The 21,269-nt window shown below is 50.8% G+C and overlaps 1 protein-coding gene across 2 annotated transcripts in view; it reads left to right on the top strand.

The window, feature by feature from the left end:
• Window positions 1-21,269, top strand: part of LOC110387619 (zinc finger and BTB domain-containing protein 16-like) — a 49,287-nt gene that overhangs the window by 15,166 nt on the left and 12,852 nt on the right. For both annotated transcript variants that reach the window (XM_021375932.1, XM_021375931.1), the window contains exon 3: window positions 20,175-20,272. In XM_021375932.1, coding sequence (XP_021231607.1) covers window positions 20,175-20,272 — 98 coding nt within the window. The remainder of the gene's footprint in view (window positions 1-20,174; window positions 20,273-21,269) is intronic.

Raw genomic sequence — 21,269 nt, 5'->3', positions numbered from 1 at the left:
CGCAGCAGAGCAGCTCCTCCAGGTCAGGGTACGGTGGTGATGACGAGTGCCCGTCTGATGGAGCAGCGTAAGAAGGCAGGGACAGGTGGGGCCGAGCGCTGCAGCATCTGTACATGGGCGCTTTCAGTCTTTGCTTTCATGGCTGTTCCCAGGTAGGCTGGAACAGCTCAGAAAGGGCATCCAAATCCGGCACCTTCCCCCTTCTTGTGGTCTCCTCCTGCTTTGTTGGGTGGGCTGCGGCATCGCAAGGCAAGCGCGAGAAACGGGCGGCGGTAATTTCGGTGGGTTCTGTTTTGACAGAAATTAAGCACCTGAATTTAAATGAAGGAGATGGAGAGCCCGGGCAGCTGAGACTATATTTTCATAGCGTAAACAGTTGCAGAAGAAGATTAATAGCATCTGTGTAAACAGTTCGTGGCGGTGGAGAGGGGCTTTTTGGAGAGTTGGGAACACTGACGGCCGCGGCGTGCACCTCGCCTCCATTTGCCCGCAGCCCGCACGCGTTCAACCTTCCCGTCGATTCTACAGTAAATATTTCAGACACCCTCAGTCTCGCTCTCCCTTCTCGCAGTAAATTACATATTAAAGTAGCCTGGTAACTGAGCACTGGTTGCTGCGCGATAAGGTCCGGGAAATCAATATGTTTGCCATGTGCCTGCTTGTTTATGACACCTGCCTGCAGAACAGTTGAGCAATGTTCTGTTTGCCAAGGCTGCGCTTCGGAGGCTCGTATCCTCCTGAAACAGAGTCATGATCTTACAGGAGAAGGTGCAACAGCAGCTATTGATTTTTGCTCCCTCGGTGTGGTGTTACACGCGCGGAACAGGGCTGTCTGACAGCCGCCCGCCGCCTCCCGTCGCGGGGGAGAGGCGAGCAGTAAAATAACGTGAGTGATGGTGTTGGATTGTGTGGGATGAGGGGTTGGGACGCGGCCTCCGTCGTCTCCAGGGCTTCTCCTTGTTCCCTGCCCCTGGTTTTGAATGCTCCCGTAACGTGGCTGGGAAGGGAGGTGGCTGCGTGGTGCTCCGTGGGAGATGCTGATGTTTAGAGATGCAGGGAAGCAGCACAGAGGATCTGTCCCCAGATCCTGGTGCAGGACAGCCTCGTGCCATGAGCCCCTTCGATCCAGCCGAGGCTCAGCCTTTACCAGGTTTCCTGGCTGGAATCAGTGCTGTGGGAGTGCAGGAAGCTCCTTGCGTTCACTTCGGAGGTCCCAAGCATCTCCCATGCATGATGGGAGCCAGCAGGTGGGACCGGCCATAAGCCCTGAGGAGGGATGCTGCACGTCACCAGATTCTTCTTGCAAGGCTCCTTCCAGGTGAGAAATCATCTCTGGAGGGAGAGGAATGGCCAACACAGACATCTCCATGAGGAATACCCCTGCTCATCCATCGCAGCAGTGGTGGGATGAAATCAGGGCCCCCGCTCTCATTGGTGCATTCATTTGAAAAGCCAGAAGTGCAGAGGGAAACAAAAACAACGCAGGAATTTAAGGGGAAATCTGGCTGCATGACTCACTTTTTTTTTTTTTTTTAATCTAAAGTTTGCAAGCTGAAGTAATTGACCTTTTGACCCAGATATGAAGTTGGGAGGTAAAAGGCACGACTTGCAAGATTTTTGTAAAACTGTTGACCTCTTACAAGATTAAGTCAGAGATAATAGTAATTATAAACAGCTTACGGTGGGTCTAATCAATAGTGAACTTTACCTCCTTCCTAAAACTGAAGGTCAGGTTTTTACTGCAGTAAAGATAGTGACTGCTGGTTTTCCCACCATTGCTAGCAGTAAATGTCTCTCTTTGTAGGAAATCTATGAAATGAGTGCGTATGATTCCCATGGGTGCCTGGGTGTGAGGAGGGGGAATGGAGCTGCGTGCTCCTGGAAGTTGACTTGTGGCTGCTCCCTCTTTGGAAAAATGAGGTCTTTGGTTAGCATCGCTGTGAGCAATCAGGGAGACTGCAGAAGGGAAGGTTTCTGCCTCTTCCTTCTCTAAATATTGTTGCCCACTCGTTATTTTACAGCGCGAGCAATTGTCCTCTGCATGCAGAGTTAGATTCCTTAGCAAACCCGTCACTGTAATAGCGATCAAAAAATCCTGAAAAGCAGAGCTCCTGGCTGCTGGCCATTCCTTACTGTGCTCCATTTCGGATACAGCACTTGGCAGAAGGGAAGCTGGAAGCATCGCTCCTTTCCCTCCCCGCTTGCTTCCCAGCATTGGTCAGGAGAAGGTCGGCTCCATGTGATGTGCACCCCACGCTCCTCCACCGCCTTCCCCTTCCCAAGCTGGAGCGCGGCCAGCGTCGATGAAGTTAAAAGCAGTCGGGTATACTGTCAGACTTAAATATGGGCAAACAGAGGCGGTGTATGGAAATTTGCTGCCTGTCATTTATTACGGGGAAACGATACTTTATCCACCTCTTCCCCCGTAGGAAAGAAACCGCAGAGTTGCTTCTGAGTAGCCATCAATAGCCTCACGATGGATCTAGCTCGTTATTGCGGGTGGCGATAGGATGGGTACGGGGTGATTTGCATGGGCTGTGTCATATCGAGCAGGACAACGCTGCGTGTGGGCAGCGCCGGGCACCCATGGGACGGTCCCCAACCCACGGGGACACACGGCACCGGGACCCGGCGGTGCTCAATGCCCGCAGTAACAACCCCGAGCTGCTGCAGAGCTCCGTGCCTTCCTTGTTTGTTTGCAAAACGCTGCCCAAGCGAAGGTTTTTTGTTGTGTTAAATCTCGTAGGTAAACTTAGAAGGAAGACAAACACCGCTCAAACTGTCGCCAAGGGTGCAATAAACAGCGCGTTTGGACAGTGGCACCATTGAGACGCGCGCTTGGGAGAAGTTAATACAAAGGGAACGGGGTAGTACTAGCGCGGCTATGAAAAGGCAGTTTCTCTTCGTTTAGCTTTTAATTGCTTTCTTTCACTTTTTATGTATAAAAGATTGTCCATTTAATTAACTCAAGAATGCAATTTCAAAAACACTAATGCTTTACACATGATGGCTTTTAAAATAAAAGTAGCATTCTGATATTGCGCCGGGCTTTTTACGTGTACGTGTTAACCTTTGCAGCAGCAGATTATTTTAGAAAGGAGCGATCCCCCCAATAGCCCCTGGAACAAAAGGGGATCTTGAATAGGAACTGGAGAGATGGTGAGCTTTTGATCCTCAGTTTACCTTGTTAATATTTCTGGACTGGCAGGAGCTCCCCTTTAGCAAACAGTAGGTGATTCCATCTGGTTCTTTGTCTTTCCCTGAATGTCACCTTTTAATCTCCCGCAAACAGCATAATGAGCCATATCATCTTTTCTTCTGCGGCCCGAGCGCCAGAGCAAGTGCTTTTGCATCGCTTACAAAAGATCTCAGGGTAGAGGGGAAGAGGGATAGGAAAGCAGGATGAGAAACCCTAACGCAGTCCTTGCACCCCGGCACCAGTTTTTGCGATGCTGGCGCTGCTTTGCCCTGTGCTGGGCACACGGGAGGACAAGTGCATGGGTTGCAGTCCATCAGTGTCCCCCTGGGGAGCAGCCCTCACTTTGAGAGCATCCTTCCAAGCTCTTGTGGTGAGGAAGGGAACTCTCGGCCTGACATTGTTGCCATTCCTAGAAGAGAGCAAATGCAACCTCCAGCCCTGAGTCACCATCCACCATGGAGCTCCTGGAGGAAATCTCGGCCTGCGTCCCTCTGCTCCATGCTCACAGTGTCTCTTTTATTATTATTATTATATATATATTTTTTTATGGAGCTGCTTCATAATGGATGCGCTCCTGAGCACACCCTTGCCACGACCCCTCACTTAAAATACCCATTAGGGCCTTTTAAGGTTTGTTAGCTTTTAATGGACATGTTTAATGTGTACCAAATGGGCTGGGGGCAGGGGGGAGAGGGGGAGCACGGAGGGCAGGCGATGGGGAGGGCAGCTCCATCCGTGCATCCTGCTGAACCACAACCAATGCAGAACCTTTCAGACATTGCACTGCTTCCTTGGGTGCTGTTCCTGCTGTTGTGTGGGTACGTGTCCAAGCAAAGCCTGGATTTAAACAGCATGTCCAGGCACTCTGCTTTATGGACAGCCTTGGGTCCCTCGGAGCCGGACCTGATGGTGGTTCCCCACTTGCAGCTGACACTTGGCAACATCTTGTGCTCCGAGGAGCCGGGTCAGATGCTTAATGAGTTCCACATTGGCCTTCCGAGATGATTAAAGTGGGGCCTCAAGTCCATGAATTAGCACTGCTGCCTGAAGACCTCTTTATCCAAAAGGCTCTTCTTTAGCACAGAGACTTTGTGGGGAGGCTTGCTCGAGGAGACGTGCCCGCATCGCGTGCTTGAGAATTTTTGCTTCCTGAATAATTCCAGTTTCTCTTCTGACCACCTGGTTTCCTTACACGAGGAGAAATCTGCCCAAAGTGGAGCCTGCAGCCTGCCCAGCCTCCCCCGGGGCTGCTACATCCACGTGGTGCAGGAGCACTGATAAGCCCTGCGTTTTGGGCTCCTCTTGATATCCAAGGGCGTTGTTTTTTTTTTTTTATTTTATGCAACACCCATTTTTTTCTCCTCTTTGGATTAACACGAGCTTTTTTTTTTTTTTTTTTTTTTTTTTTTTTTTCCACAAATCCAGGCAGGGAAAATCTTGTGGGAACTTTGGAGCAAGTTGCTGGTTTTGTTTTTAAGAATCCGCACGCACACATAACCCCCTCCTTTTTTTTTTTTTTTTCCTTCCCTTTTTTTTTTTTTTTGTAGCTTAGAAACCTCTCTTTGTGGCAGAAGGCTGGGAGGGTTTGAATACCACATACAAGCGTAGGAGGCTGACTGAGACCATACGGCTTTATCATTCATTAATTCCTGTGCTCATTCATCCTTCTATTTAAACTTCTCTGTAAAGACGGTAGCTACAGATGGTCTTTTGGTACACGCTTTAGCTCGGAGACCTTGGCCCCGACAAAGGGGTACAGAGGGAGCAGCAGAGTGTACAAAATATTTCCAACCATTAGAAATCAAGTTCTTATTCACTGGCAGCGCCTGTTTTGAAAGTGAATTTATGCGAAAGCGTCATAACTCGAGAGCGGGGTGTTTCCAGGAGTCGGGCTTAATTAATAGGCAAATGCTCGCCGCACTTTGTTGTTTATTGCTGCGCTCCAGAAACTTGAGCATTTTTGTTCGCTGCTCGCCTTTGTGTTGCACAACACCAACCCCTCTGCTTTCCCTGCTCTCGTGGTGTTTCACAAAAGGAAATCAGAAGGATTGTGGGTTTTGCACGTTGTTTTCGTGCTGGATCACCTCGCGGTTTCCCTTAAAGCCGCCGGCAGCGTTTTCTCGTTTCCCAGCTCGGGGCAATGCCGAGGTTTTGGCATCGCTCTGCCCTGCACGGAGCAGGCGTGGGGCCCGTTGGTTACCTGCAGAGCTGCTCACAGGTGGGACGTCCGCCCACCCCTCCAGTGCCCTTGGGGCAGCACACGGCGGGCACCGGTCGGATGCTGTCCATAGGTGCAGCTACTGGGGAGTAGAGAGGAGGTAAAGGCGTAAAAATGACGGAGCTCAGGGCTTCGTGCCAACACTTTAATCATGGCTAGGAGCGAAACGTATAGCGCTCTGCCTTGCGTGTTTCGCAGTGGCTGCGTGGCAAGGGCAAGTGTTGGCACTGTCTGGTTTCCTTTGCAGAGATGGGACTGGAGGATAGAATGTGCTGTGGGATGTGTGCTGCGTGGGGAGCAAAGCACGGCGTGAGGGCACCCCAAGACCCCATCAGGGAAAGGGCAGAGCGCTGGGACTGGGGGCTGTTACCGGGGGCAGAGGGCTTGGGGAAATTCTGTCTGGCTGGGAGGCATCCTTGCCAAACCTGGTGCAGGGAGAACCGAGCGTGCCAGGTGGTGACGGGGAGGCTTTTAATAACCCAAGTCCCCGCGCTGGGGCTGGGTGCGGGGGGAGGCAGCATGCTGTTCCCTCTGCCCCCAGGACGTAGGATCTAATCTCGCCGTGATTGAGCTGATTTCGTTTTATAGATCGGAATTTCGCTGCGATAGGAACGGATGAGGCTAATGTGAAAAATTTACTTAATAAAAAGCCTCATTACCTGATGCTGAGGGGCTGTGAAAGCAAAGCGCACGGCGTACGGAGCGCTCCGGGTGCATTTCATCCTTCCTGAAGGAAAACCGGGACTAAAAGTTTTCTGTAGGAAAAACTGAATTCCGCCGTCTCGTTTTTACACATGCTGTGCTTAAATATTAACACCAATTGAGCAAATTGCCTTTTAACTGCCTTTATTTGCTTTCATTAACAGTATAATTTAAAAGCTCCAGAATTTGCATGGAACCTGTTGTGCATGTTGGGGAGGGGGGTGAAACCGTTCATAAATTAATTAATGGTGAGAAAGCCTCTTCCGAGAGGTCACGGAGCACAAGGGCAGCGGTGCCGTCCCGGCGGAGCACACCGCGTGCTCTTGGCTGTGGAGAGCTCTGTCATCTCTTGGCGAACGGGGAAGATATCTGTTTATTTTTAAGCGGAACATCTTTTCAGCTAAGTAAAACTCATGACGCAGCAGCTCTCGGAGAGCTGGAGGCGATGCTGTCGGTGTTGGCGCAGCAGGGGTAGAACGGATGCCAGGACGCGCCGAGGAGGTTCCCCCCGTTTCACCAAAAAAAAGGGGGAAAAAAGGAAGAACCACCGGCTTGTTCTTGTCCCCCTCTTCGCTCTCCCCATCCCCAAGCGCACGGCCCTGGCGTGAGCCGCTGACCGCAGTGTTCTTCCAGTGAGTGACATCTGCCCGCATTGTTCCTCCGTGAGATTACTCGAAATATGCTGAAAGTTTCCAGAGTGATTTCACTGAATCGCTCGCTTCCTTCTGTACAGATGTTTTTGTGGTTTTGGAACCGGGGCCAAATCAAACATTATGAATGAGATACAGAGACCACCGTGTGCCACGCAGCACTGACGGCTCCCCCGGGGGTTGGTTCGTCCGAGCCATTCCGACACCTCCGGATTTGATAGCCCTACCCAAAAAAAGTATGTTTTACTTCGGAGGGTTTCTCTATCAGATGGACTTTCTGGTGGACTCGTTCCAAGCATTCGCGTTCCCATTCATTCCTGCTGTCAGTCACGGCCGCTGCCCTGCACCAACAATGCGCCTTTCTCTCCCGCGCCGCACGCGCCTCTTTTTTTTTCGCCGTAGGAAAAATATTTTCAGATATCACGCTTATGAAACGCTGATAATCAGGATTTTGTTTCTCCTCCTCGGGAGCTTGTTTGGAAAAATGGGAGGTTTGTGGCCGCAGACCTTGCTCAAAGAGCCCCAGTAAAAGTGCTCGTTGTTCTCGGTTTTCTCTCCAAGCTGACGCTCCTGGCCGTCCTCGTTTTTGCCATCTTGGAGCGTTCCCTGGCTGCTACCTGGGGGGACCCTCAGCATTTTAAAGAGGAGAGGAGGGATGGGGCGAAGCGCTGCTTTCTGCACAGTGCTTCTGCTTCAGGCATCTGGTCCTGAAAATGCTGGAATATGTTTCTAGCTCATGCTTTCACGTGGGGGGAACAGCTGATATCTCCTTAAGAAAACAGAAGGCACTAAGGTTGCAGAGCTGGCTGCGAGCTGTATGTGGGGGTTTGGCTTCTCCCAGTCGTGGCTGGGAGTTGGGTTGGGTGGCCTGGAGTTGGGGCTGTGTCGCTGGGATTTGGGTTGGGTGACTGGGGGCTGTGTTGGGTGGCGATGCACTTGGCCATAGGTGGGCTCCCAGTGCACCATGCCAGCCAGGATGGTGCCCCACGGTGCCCACTGGCCCCTTCTGCTGCCACCCCCTCACTCAGGGCAGTTCAGGCTCTTGCAAGCCAAGTGCAGTTCAGGAGCATTAATTTACTAGCTCATCGCCTGGCTTCTAATTGGACATAATTAGTTCTTTGTCAGCCTTTCAAACTTGTGAGGTGATGAAGGGACACAGGTGAAGGCAGCAGTGGGGAGGGCAGCAGGGGGCTGTGCTGCCCCATGGGGCTGCCTGTGCCCCTGCGTGCTCCCCTTCTGCTTTTTGCCTTCCTACTCAGGAGCAGTACTCAGTACAGGGCTTCTCCAGACCTGTCAGCCAAGGTCAGCAGACCCTTTCCTTAATTCCCATATAGATATGGGAATTCCCATATAGTCTGCTTAATTCCCATATAGATATGAACTCTGACTCTTTTTCTGAAGGGAGGAACTCTGGTTGCATCATGGATCAACGCTGATCTGATTATTTAAGTAACAGCCGGGAATTGTGGTTCTGGTTTTGTGGCATTTTGGAACAATTTGGGATCCCACTTCTGTTGGACTGTGCGGACAGAGTATTTCCAGCCCAGCTTCCTTAAGCAGATGTGGAAAGTAAGTTCAATGCATTGTGGTTGTGCTGTGGGGTTTTCTTGCATGGACACAAAGTACAGCGCTCCCCACTTCAACTTCTGCATAACTGATCTGCTGGAAAATGTGGGTCTCGATAGAGCAAGGGGAACATGAGCAGGAACTCAGAAAGCTTTGGGTTTTTCCCCCTCATGCCCGGACTTGGTGCTGGTGAGCGCTCTGCAGAGGGATGCTACCAGCCCTCCTTCTGGCAGGAGTCATGGTCCCACCTCCCTCCTCCCTCCCCTTGTTTGAAGGCACGCCACAAAAGAACAGGGAAGAAAAAATTAATTCATTCCCCAGCAAAACCGAACTGCGGTTGAGAGGAGCCTTTCTGGGGAATCCTTGCAGGTCTCTGTGTTTTAAGTCTGTCTGAAGGTATCTATCTCTTCGGGACTGTCTGAAGAAAGGCTGTATAACAGCCAAGTATTAAGGTTTCATTAATCAAAGACACTTCCACTGCCCCTTTACAGAAACACAACTGCTTTGGCTGTCCTTCGCTGACAGCTTGCTAATTCATCTTCCTAGGGAAGGGGGGGGGGACCTGCTGCTATCTATTGCTGCAAAAACTTCAGCAATTGCTGTGCTCGGTGCTGTGTGGCTGAGTGGATGTGTTTGTTTTAGAAGTTTAGCCCCTGTGCTTCGGGTGGTTTTCCGCAGACTGAAGTGTGATGCATTGGCCCCTGCACCTGTGAAACACCCCTGTAAATGGATGGAAGGGTCTGCTTATTTGCAGAAGAAATTTCCCTATGGGGGAAAGCTTGATGTGCACCCACAAGTGCTTGGAGGATGGCTGAAGAGTGTTTTAAAGGGCTGAAATTTCGGCATCTTTCCTTCTAGCTGCAAAAGAAAAAAAAAAAAAGTAAAAAAAAAATGTTTTGGAGTCTCTAATAATAACAAAGTGTTTTCATCAAAGTGCTGTATTCGTATATGTGCTGACATCTGGAGAGCAGAGATAGATATTTTCCTTAAGACTGTATTTTCAACCCATGAGCTCTTCCCTTGCTGTTAATTAATCCTTTGTAGTTTAGTGACTGATGAAATCATGACTCTATGAAATTTTAATCCTTGTGCTGTATAGACACAACTGACATTATCAGAGGACCCCAGGTGTGTTCTTGAAATTAGTTTGTTGAATCTATTGCATATTTGATTACCTTATAAAAATCCCCAGGATCTGGGCCATGCGTTTGAAAGAACGCATTTCCCTGTAATTTCTGTGCGTCTGTAGTGAATGTGTGAAGTTAGCAGCCTGGCTGCTGTCGAGGGAGGGGAGCAGGGGGCAGAAAACAATTACATGGGATGCACTGGGGATGGATGGGGGCTTGGGGTGGGAGGACATCAGCATCTTTGCAATGAGGCGAGCGGCTGGGAAACGCGCGTCTCCCTGTCGTGCCGGAGCAGCTGAGCTTGTGATGGATTCATTTCATCCAGCTCGATTGACCCAGAGGAGCTGGCAGTGAAGGGGGGGGGGGGCAGGAGCGCTGCCGTGAGCTGATGGGGTGGGAGATGGGGTGAGAAGTGGGGTCCCCCCGGTGCTGACACGCTGCCAGCCGCGCGTCCCTGTGGGTTGGGTCTGGTGGCCGCACCATCTGCACAGGGAATGGAACTATAAAACACATCCCCCGCCCCTCACATCCCACTCTTGGTGAAGTCTCCCCTTTGTTTCGGCCGTGCTCAGCATCCTCTTGTTTTCTCCACTCTCCCCTTCCGTCCGGTTTTTGGCTCTATATGCAGTTGGGCCATCTCATCCCCAGGCACCGGGATGGTGCTGCCATGGCTGGATGGAACCCAGGGGGTCCCTTCAGCATCAGATGAGGGGGTCCCAGCCTTGTGCCTCTGGGCAGCCCAAGACTGGTCTGTGTGCATCACGCAAGCAGGACAAGCTCTTGTGTATAATTAATGGCACTGAGCATCTGAAGTCATGCCAGAACCATTACCTTCTGCCTCTGAAGTGGGACATCTGGGCAATTAGGAGCTGCGAGGTTTTTATGTAAGGAGCCCTGCACTCTCCTGGCTGCTTTGCCAAAATCTGAAGTACGTGCGGTCTTCACGTACAAGCCGGGCTTCCAGCCTCTGTCTCCAAATGTCCAGAGCTTCCCCGCTGGCCAATGGGGGAGGGCAGTTTGTGGGGCAAGGGGAGGGAGCGGAGCAGAGCACCGGGGCTGTGTGCCGGCAGCGGGCAGCTCGTTAGCTCCGTGGGGTCATTAGCGCTGCGGCAACGTGGAGCAGCACCTCCAGCACTTGTGTCAGCTGCAGCCTGGTCCCAAGGGACAGCGCCGCTTGGAGTGGCCTTGCTTAGCGTGTCCCCGTGTTCCACCACTCGTGGCTGGAAGTAATGAAAGGACAAACCTAGCACTTCACAATTTGCGGACTGTGCCAACGCTCCAATGGGATCCGTGCTGCTAGGGAAACCAGATGATGAATATATTTTTAAACTTGGAATCCGTGAACCACTTATTATTTCTGAATTAGGAATCAAAACATATGAATAATCGCTCCGTTGCTGCAGCAGATGTATTCGGCTTTAAGGTCACTTTGCTTTTTTGTTGGAATTTTGTATTTTTAAAAATAAGTAAGTTCCTCTGGTTCTGTCTTTGACATCTCTGACATCCATGTCATGTTTGCTCAACTTCCTAGTCAAAACAAGTGCGATGCCAAGCGCAGCGCTGCAGGGTCACTGTAACCCATGAAAGCAAACACTATTCTTTTATTTTTCAATACATCAGTGTCACTGGATGCCCGAAGAATATGGATGATGATTTTGGACTGCCATCTTAGCGTTGGCTATTCTAAGCAGGGCTGCTTGAATCAGAATGCATTAACCCCTTGGTGCTTGCGCACTCAGCCTGCTGATAAAACCCACTGGTGCCCAGGCATTGCCCTATGTCTGCAGCCCGGGGCTTTGCTGCAGCAGCCGTGGTGGGCTGAGGATGGACATCCCGTGGCGGTGCTCAGTGCAGAGCTGCCAGGGTTGATGTAACTCCATCAGTTTGCAAAACCTAGGAGCAGGGAGCGAGGTATTGGATTTTCAAGGTGAATATTACAAAGTGCCAAGTGCAGCTAACGCGAGCACGGAAAAGTACTGAGAGCTCAAAATGGGGTTGATCTCCGATTTCAGAATCCTTTAGCACTGGGATGGAGACTTGGTTGCCTTCTCTGAGATTTTGGCGTTGCTCTGAAGTGCTATCCAAGTGGTACGACAGAGACCATGCAATCATTAAGGTTGGAAAACACCTCTAAGACCACCACGTCCAAGCCCACCCCATCCCCACCATGCCCACACACCACGTCCCTGCAGGTCGAGCAGTAGGGCTGCTTCAACCAGTTGTAGCTTCCAGACCCTCGGTGACAAGCAAGAGTCACGTCCAAAGCATCATTCCAGAATACACGAGAAAATAAATGAAATCTCTTCAGCTCTTTGCGCTCTTGCCAGTTTTTCTTTGTCCTCTGGTGTGGGTTCATAGGCCTGGAAGCTCCCGGGAGGCATGGGGGTGAATGAAGGTGTTGCTGCACGTGCTGTCCTTGGGACAGTCACTTCCCTGTCACAGCACTTTTGTACACGTAGGATTTAAAAAAAAAAAAAAAAAAAGGCAAAGCACGCTTTGAGCATCTTTTGCTTTGTTCGGTTGGTTTTTTTTTCATGTAAGATGAGGCAAAACAGGAGGGATCCGTTTCTCAACTTCTTTAAAAAGAAGGGGAAGTGTCGGCGTGTTGGTGTAATGATGTCAGCATCCTCTTGAGGCTGCGGTGATGAGCTTCTTCATGACAAGTATCACACGGGCACTGGGTTGTAGTGCCCTGTATGGATAGCTATCCCGCCTCCCTCTCCCCGTTTTTTCCTTTTTAATTTAGAAATAGTAAAATCTTTATTTCCCACTCCTGCGAGGTTGTATTTAGAAGTGCAGCGGCGGTTTGAGGGCAACTTTTTTTTCTTCCTCAATCTGTTCAGCCAAAAGGAAGGGCTCCGCTCCCTTCCCCCCTTTCCTTACGCCTTTAATAGCTCTTCCTGCTATTTTAATCTGCTGTGTTTGGAGACCAGGGCCCTGGCAGTGCCGCAGCGGTGCCATCGGCTCCAGCCGGCACGTGGTTGCATGTCATTGAGCTGAGCTGCGGACGTAACGCTCTGATCTGAGGTGCACGCACTTGCTTTCTCCTTACCACCAGTATAAGCAGCATCTGGGTGCTGCCTCCTCTTCTGCATCACTCCTGCCCGTGGGTGGGTGCCCCCTGGGCTGGGGGCGATGCTGGGTGCCCCCATCCCTCCCAAATTGCTTCCTATTTAGGCAAGCTCGGCGAGCTGAGCTGGTGCCGTGCTTTCCCTGTGCGGTAATTGTTGCATCCCCAGGCTCCTTCCTTATCTCTGCTCCCAACTTCATTCACTTTTCTATTTGCAGCCAATATAGAACGTGGGTTGTGTAGCCCGCTTTCCACCTGGTGACCTTGGTTCTCCACGAGGTCCCCGCTGTAAATGAGATGTGGCATCACCGCGTGTATCTTGATAAAATAGATCAGCAGATTAATTGATTTTCATATTGATTTGCTGGGGCGAGAGGGGTGCGGCTGAAAACCGAGCGTCCCCTGATGGCACCCTGTGCCAATGCCATCGCCCGGTGCTCGCGGGGATGCAATGGGGATGTGGGGTGGGCACGGCGCTGGTGGGGCAGGATCGGTGCTGAGAAGCAAAGGGGGAATTTGGGGCCAGGAGGCGCATCTGGCATCGTGGCACGCTGAGCGCTCGGCTGCGTGCGCGCTGACAGGTGATTGGTGTTATTAGGATAAGTGAGCTCACCCCACAGAGATATTGCTGGTGCTCTCGGCGAGGAGCGTGGTGGAGGAATGCGAGTGAACCTGCTATGGAATTGGTGGCACTTCTTTTTTTTCCCTCCCAATTGTTTAACCTGATTTCATTTGGGATGCTGAGCCACGCCGGTTCTGTTCCATCCACCTTGCTCTGTATGTGTGTTGTTTGCAGCAGGAAGGGAACACAGCGGCCGACAGTTCCGCATCTGATGGAACAACGTATTTATAGCCTGATATAAATAAAATCAGAAGGTTCCTATAAAACTCTGTTATTACTGCAGTACAAAGTTAGAAATGCTTGAGGTTTCTGCCGCTTGGCTCTCACATACGGCAATGAATATTTTATAGGAAAGGAAATACTTAGTGTCTGAATCTTTTTATAGTGCTGCTACTTACAAGGGTGGTAACCTTCCAGCTCTCACGCGCAATTGCAGCAACTCCTCCGCCTCTCACAGCACCATGCACAGGGCTGAGAGATGCTGCTGCCGTGCTCCGGTCCGGACACGTGCACTGAGCACCAGGGAAATGCACGGGGTGCTGAGGTTCAGTGCTTTGGGCACGGCACCGGGATTTCTGACTGTTGCGCAGACGAAGCATAAGGAGCATCTGTGAAATGCAGAAGGATGGATTGGTTTCCGTGCTTTTTTTTTGATTTCAAGTCAGTGCAAGACTCTTAATGCTGTGTTAATGTGGATTTTTATCTTGCTTTTAGCGTAGCAGGACTCTGAGATGTCACTGTTGCATCCTGATTTCCCCGTTGGGTTTACAGCAATAGGATGAGAGGGAACGGCCTCAAGTTGCAGCGGGGGAGATTCAGGTGGGATATAAGGGAAAACAACTTCTCTGAAAGAGCAGTCATTGGGACAGAGCGCCCAGGGAGGTGGTGGGGTCACCGTCCCTGGAGGTGTTCAGGAACCGTGGAGATGTGGCACTGAGGGACGTGGTTTAGTGACAGTATTGGTGGATGGTTGGACTGGATGATCTTTGAGGTCCTTTCCAGCCTCCATGATTCCATGATTTCATAGAGCCCATATGATTTTCGATGAGCTGGCTGCCCCATCGGTGGCTTTACGCACAGCATCACGTCTGTTTTGCTCAGCCCAGGGACATCTGTGGGGAGAAGCTGCCATGTGCTGCCGTCTCCTTGCCTTTTTTTTCCCCCATTTTCTACTTTCTCTGCCCAGCACAAGGCACAACGGCAAACCTGCTCCTCCAGAGCGCGTGCGCCTGGCGCAGTGTTTATTGCTGAGAAGTTATTGTTGCCGGCTGACCTCTGCAGCGGCCGGGATGGAGGAAACTGATGCAGCTTTTCATTGCAGAGCGATGCTGGCAAGGTTGCTGGAGCAATCAATCCTGGGCCGGGGATTTTACTGGAGAAGTCTCCAGGTGCAGCCCTAGAATCGAGAAGACCCAAAATACGAAGGGTTTTGCCCCTGTTCCGTGCTGGTTTTCCCCACGGGAGGGTCAGGCGTGATGGAGAGCTCCGTGCACAAATATCAGAGGGGACGCGCGGCCGCTGGGGCTGCTCCTGCCGGCAGCGGGTCGGGGCAAGGCTCTGAGCCCTGCAGAATGGGAAGCGAGCGCTTAACCTTGCTGTGCGTGTCACCTCGCCTTTATTTATTAGCTGGGCTCCAGCAGCGTTTCCTGGCGCTCCGCAGAGCCCCGCGCCGGGGCTGTGTTTGTGCCGATGGATGTGTGTGTCTGTTTCCATCCTGGAGGTGACCCTGGGAGCCCTGGCTGCGCGTCACCGGGCACAGGGGGTTGGGGCTGGAGCTTTGCTCTTCATTCAACAGGTATTTAGCAGAACTCCACGCTGGTACAGCCTTTCCTTGCCAACGAGGCTTTTTTTCCCTTCTTCCCTGCCTTTCCCCGGTAGCCGTGCGTCCTGCCAAGTCTGTGCACAAGCCTTGAAATGACAAAGTACCCTTTAGTTAATTGCACAACGGATCGCCTAGAGTTAAAAGTTCTGATTTATATGACTATAGCTCTAACTGCTCAATAACACAGGCCTGTAATCTACTTTCATTTCAAACAGAACTGTGATTTATGGGGCAGCATGCCGCTTTAGCTCAGAAATGAGGTGTTCAACATATGCTCTGTTGACATAAATTTGGAATTTATCGCTCTTGTCAAAACTGCCTGTTGGACAAAGGTGCGTATTAAGGCAATAAATGGCTCAGAATAGTTTTCTGTCAAATTTCCTAACCATTGTATTCAGTCTATTTGAGGGAAAAATATATACTTAAAAGTAATCAAATGTCCCAAATCCATGCATCTCGCTCCGAGAGGGAGGGGAAGGGGCTGCGGGGTGTGGGGAGGGCTTCCCCTGGGTTGGGTTTTGTGAGGCAGCTTTTTGGGGAGGTGGAGGGGGGGTGCTGGGGAAGGGAAGCACATTACAGCAAAATGGAAGGGGCTGGGTTTTATGTAGCGGTGCCGTGGTGGGATGGGGATGCAGGCCGCCCCGTGTCCCCTTTGCCACCAGCCCCGTCCTTTTCACACAAAGCACCCCGTGGGGAAAACTCATAATTTTTACACCGCGCGGTCTCGACTGGCCGAGCCTGGAATTACTGTCCCTTTGAAGTGCTTTTTGCGGGGCATTTACGGGCCTTTTTAATTGCCTGCAGCTTGCGAGGGGCCTGCCTGCGTCCCAGCTTTTGTCCGGCCGCGCTCCCCCCGGGGGGGGGGAGGGGGTCCCGCTGCCCCTTGGCACGCGGCTGCGCGTGGGGCGGCCCCACTGCCTCCTGCCAGCCCCTGCATCACCCAGCGTCACCTCCTCACCTGGAAACCGCAGCTTTCCAAGTTCCAAGGTTCCAAGAGAACCGCCATTTCTCTTAGCAGTAATTAAAGAGAAAACTACCTTAGGAAATGAAAGCTTTGAAACATCACCCTGCGAGGGCAGGTGTTCCGGAGGTGCTGGGCTGCTTTTTCCATTCAAGGGAAAGAAAGAAAAGAAGCTTTTCCCAGTTGTCGTTGCTCTCATTCCCACGAGCATCCTCCTGGTTAGTATGCTTGGGAGCGCACGGAATAAAATTTGGGCATCCATAATAAAGCAGAGTTTATCTTTTGGTACTTGAGTTTGGGCATCGCTTCTCAGCAGTGTGCTTCAATGTACGTCCTCCCCCTTTTTTAAGGCACAACTTCAGTAAAACTGCACAAACACATATTGATCTTTCCCCCTCAGATCTTAACAGCCTGAGCAGCTGTAATACCTTGCTTACATCTGCCAGGTTTTTTGTGCAGTTTTGCAACATCTCCTTAATCCAGTGAGCATAAATAGAACATTTCAATCATATTTTGCTACCAGGAACCCGGCAGATAAAGCGCTTTAAGACCTTGTTGAAAGAGCCTGTGTAAGATTGCGAGCGATAAGATCGTCCTATAAGCAGCCGCCAAATGAAAAACTTTTGTTCCCGCTGAAATTTGTTGATAAAGATATTGAAAATAAATTACTCGGCGAGAACTTGAGCGCTTTAAAACAATAAGCAGGTTATGTAACGACTGGAAAAATCAGCGCCCAAGTTCGATGGCAGATGCAGATTTCCAGGAGCCGCGGCACCCGTGAGATTAATGGGCTCTTTTGTTGGCTGCCGAGCCCAGCCCCGCTGTTTTTCTCTATTTTGCTGCTTTTGCTGGAGGAGGTGGGAAGGAAGTCTTATTTACAAGCGCTGAGTTTGGCACTGGACGTTGTTGTCTGTGTCGTGGTGGTGAGATGGGTGAGGATGGGCGCAGAGCGTGGTGGGGATCCATGCAGCGCCCATTGGTGCCTTCACAGAGGAGGAGCAACGCAGCCATGCTGAGGTCCCTGGGCATCCCTCCTGTCCTGCCCTGCTCATCCCATGTCCCCTCGCCTCCAGACCTGAACCTCTGAGCATGGCCACCTCCATAGAGGGTCCCACTGCCCATTGGCGCGGCACGCGTTCATCTCCTCCCATCTCGACGTTCCGTTCCTGAAAACCAGAAGGAAATATTTCTGTTGGCCGAAAAACCAAAAAGTTTGGCGGCTCTTTTTGTTGGTTTGTGTTTTGTTGGGTTGTTTTGTGTGTGTGTGTGTGTGTGTTTTTTTGTTGTTGTTTGTTTGTTTTTTTGCTTTTATGCACATTGAAGATAAGGAGCTCTCTTGCAGCGTTCAGCAGAAAACGTTGCCCATGCTTCCATGATGGTGTTGGCCCCTATGGACGAGCAGAGCCACTGGTGGGAGGTGAGGGGACAGCACAGGCCTGGGGGAGGCACAGTCACTGTGGTCTGGCAGCAGTTTGTCTTCACTCATAGAGAAACATCCATAGAACAGCAGCAGTAGAAATTAGCTGTTGTATCCTTGAAATAGAATCATGGAATGGTTTGGGTTGGAAGGGACCCTCCAAGGCTGCCTGGTGCCACTCCCTGCAGTGCACAGGGACACCCACAGCTCCATCAGTGCTCACAGCCCTGTCCAGCCTGACCTTGGCTGTCTGCAGGGACGGGGCACCACCGCCTCTCTGGGCAACCTGTGCCAGTGCCTCACCGCCCTTAGTGTAAACAACTTGCTTGGATGCTGTCAGTGTCATTAGAGAGATTTTATTTCTCAAAGCCGAGTGTTTGTTATTCTCAGGATGGCTTGAGAAAAAAATAAAATAATAATAAAAAATAAATAAATCCAAACCAGAGCAATGCATTTCTTAAGACTCACTTCAAAAAAAAAAAAAGTTTTACTTGAACTAATTAACTAATTACATTTTAATTCACTGAGAACATGTTCTAGCCCCAAAGAGGTGAGTGCTGCAACTTTGGCTGTGCTCTCCCCAGCAAAAAGGTTTGAACCCATAGGTGCAGAACTCAGCTCAGCCTGAACTGCAGAAGTGTGACAGGCATGTCCGTAATTAAAAATGCAAAATTAGAAGATTGTCACTTATTTAGCTGACTTCTTGGCAGTAGAAGTCTGTCAGGAGGCTTGTGTTTTATTTATTTTTGCAAGGCAGATAAATCCTTTGGATTCTAAACTGCCTTGGCCTGAATTCGTGCATGACTCTTAATCCTCTGCTATGACACAGTGAATTCAGGACAAGCTTGATTAATAATTATATTCTACAGCAAAGTTGAGGGTTGAAACAAACTTGCTCTGCAGCTTTTTGCCTCCTTGTCTTCCTTTGGGAGTGTTTGCTCAGTGCTGGGTGTCTGTCTGCAGCCCAGCATTCCCAGTGCCACAGTCCAGCATCCTTGGGCCTTCTAATTAGTGGGCAGATGTGGGGCTGGCTGCCTTGCACGCTACCTGGAGGAGCCATCTGTGACAGCCACGATGGGAAATGACTTTCTTGCAGAGTGCACTGGGCTGCTGTGTTGTCTTGAAGCAAGTCATGGGCTTTCCTTCCTGGTGCAAGCATGGGAAGCACATCTCAGGCCTCTTTAGTGACATGGTTTTCATTAATTTCTAAGACGAATTAATGACATTGTCCTGATTTGATATGGAAAAAACCCTCTCTCTCTAAGAGTGGCGCTTTAAGATATTTAATTTCTTTTGGTCTTCTTAACAGATTAAGCATCTGTAATGTTGACAAATATTTAGATGCAATCATTTTGCATTGAGAAATGCAAAGGAGTTTCAGTCTGTGTGCAAACGCAATGAGTGAGTTCTTCGAGCAAGCGAAAAAAATGAGGAGGCGGGGAGAAAATCCACCCCTAATCTTTCACTGATACCTTTGAGCACAGGTGCAATCCTGACACCCAGACCATTGGGCAGGGAGGTGAGGACAAAGCTGTGCACAACGCGCACTGCTCGGGGCCAGGCTGCGGCCAGCATTCACCACCCGGACCCATACAAGACCATTTCTGTTTTGTGGTTGGCAACGGCACAATAAAAATATACTTGTCTTATTGCAAAGCAATGATAAATGGTGGATTTGATCAGAGGTCGGCATGTAGCTGTTTGGTGTGGTACTTCTCCAGCGCACACAAATGCTTCTCTGTTTACGGAATCTGATTTTGAAATGTTGCATGTGCTGCTGCTATCACGAACTCTTCCCTGCCATCAGTATGAGAAGTTTGTGTTAAATGAGGTGTGTCCCTTAGGCAAAAGCCAACAAACTTGGCTGGAAGCTTGTGTTCCTTGGGGATGATATTTTTTCAGTGCTTCCATCAGTTGCAAAGCTGGATTCGTTTGCAAAAGCATGAGCTTATCAATAGCACGCACCTTCGTGCACTGTGGGGCACGCGGTGTTGTAGGTTGCAGTTCTGGTTGTGCAGTTCAGCAGAAGTGGGTGTTGTTTTATACACCGAGAAAAGGTGAGGGGCACGTTTCCCATTGGCTGGCTGATGGTTAATTATTTTGTGTTGTGATTGTAACAGGCAGCGTCCGGGTACAAACTGAGATTTGATTTGATAACAGACGTGTCGAAGCAACCTCCTAGAGTTACACCACTTTTCATACAGGGCCCAACACATGGGAGGGAGTTTACCAAAAGATACTGTATGCAGACATCAGGAATGGCTGATGGATGCAAACACATATCCCATATACCCCGCATTCAGTGCTGAGAAACGTGGGGTCATACGTAGCATGGCTTGGGTTGGAAAGGCCCTTAGAGATCATGGAACCATGGAATTGTAGAATGGGCTGGGTTGGGAAAGTCCTTAAAGAGCATAGAGCCATAGAATGATGGGGTTGGGAAGGTCCTTGAGGATCATACAACCATAGAATGGTTGGGTTGGAAGGGACCTTACAGCCCTCCCAGCCCCAGCCCCTGCCATGGGCTGGGTGCACCCCACCCCTCAGGTCTCCTGGCCTGGAGTTCTTGCGGGGATGGGATGCCCACAGCTTCTCTGGACAACAACTGACGTGGGAGCTCCCATCAGGACCCTTCCTAAGGCACTTTTTAAACTTGAACCAATTTCTGCTGGCTCCTGCCCGCACGCCTGCATAGAATGTGTAGATCTCATGAAATATTTGGGATGTTCTCAGGGTTAACGTTTGGAACACGGTCCCCCCTTGCTCCCTGCCCTCTCCCCAGGCCCCCAGCAGCACTAACCCATCTGTGTTTTCCCCTAGGAAGCTGCACAGCGGTATGAAGACGTACGGATGCGAGTTGTGCGGGAAGCGGTTTCTGGACAGCTTGAGGCTGCGAATGCACTTACTGGCACACTCAGGTGGGTCGGGAGCAGGGTGCTGCTGGGGACACGCTCAGTGCCCACCTCCTGCATGCATTGCACCCAGGGGTGGCCTCGTCCCCTTTGCGGCAGCGAATGGCAAACGTCTCGTCCAGCGCCCATCCCTTGAGATGGGACTTTTTGGTGGGTTGTTTTTTGTGTTGTTTTTTTTTTTTTCACCTTGTTTTTAAAGTTTTGTTTTCGATTCTGTAATTGGGGAAATATTTTCCATGCTAAGCAGCCTGCAATAACAAACTCCGTGTAGTGCTCAGTGCTCTGTGCTGCTGCCAGAGGGCTCAGGCAACGTCTTTGCTCCCGTGTGCTGGGCAGTGCACGCTGATCCTCACGTACAGATACCCGGCGTGGCTTCATTAGCAAAACTGTTGCAGAATTAGGTATTCTCCGTCTAATGAATCTAACTATCGGGTTCAAATTATGCAGGCCCTTTAATTAAATAGATATAGGAAGGCTGGAGCGCTGCGCTGGTGAGGAGGCTTCTGCAAGTCAATTTAGCCTGATGTTCCTGTTGGGCATGCAACCCCATGTACGGCTAAGGGTTTTATTTAATTAAAATCAAAAAAAAAATGCAGGTGGCCACTGGGTCCGTTAGCAGAGATGTGGTGGGATGCTCCGAGGGGAGCAGCGCTGCGCAGCGGGGTATTGTTGGGGGATGATGCTGGGGAGCATCCCAGGGGTGGTGGCAGGGATCCTGAGCTCAGTGGGTTTTACAAAGCAAAATCCCACCCTGCATGGGGCACAGGAGGGGCTTGGGGGGGCTCAGGGCTGGCAGCGCTGCCCTGGGGCTGCAGGGCACGGACGTTCCCCCCCCCTCCCGCAGCGCTGGCGTGCGCGGCTCGTGTTTGTTACCGCCGCTTTGGCTCGCGTCCCGTCCCTGGCTGGCTGCCAGCCGTGCGGGTACAGTATGTACAGTGCGCGCCGAGCCAAGTTTGTCATCGCGCAGGATTAATTTTTTCTCTAATCTGGCAAGGGTGAGGGA

The sequence above is a fragment of the Numida meleagris genome, chromosome 23, assembly GCF_002078875.1.
Source record: "Numida meleagris isolate 19003 breed g44 Domestic line chromosome 23, NumMel1.0, whole genome shotgun sequence".
In the NCBI taxonomy this organism is placed as follows: domain Eukaryota; kingdom Metazoa; phylum Chordata; class Aves; order Galliformes; family Numididae; genus Numida; species Numida meleagris.
The sequence above is the reverse complement of the archived record's forward strand: the minus strand, read 5'-3'. Positions and strand labels throughout refer to the sequence as shown.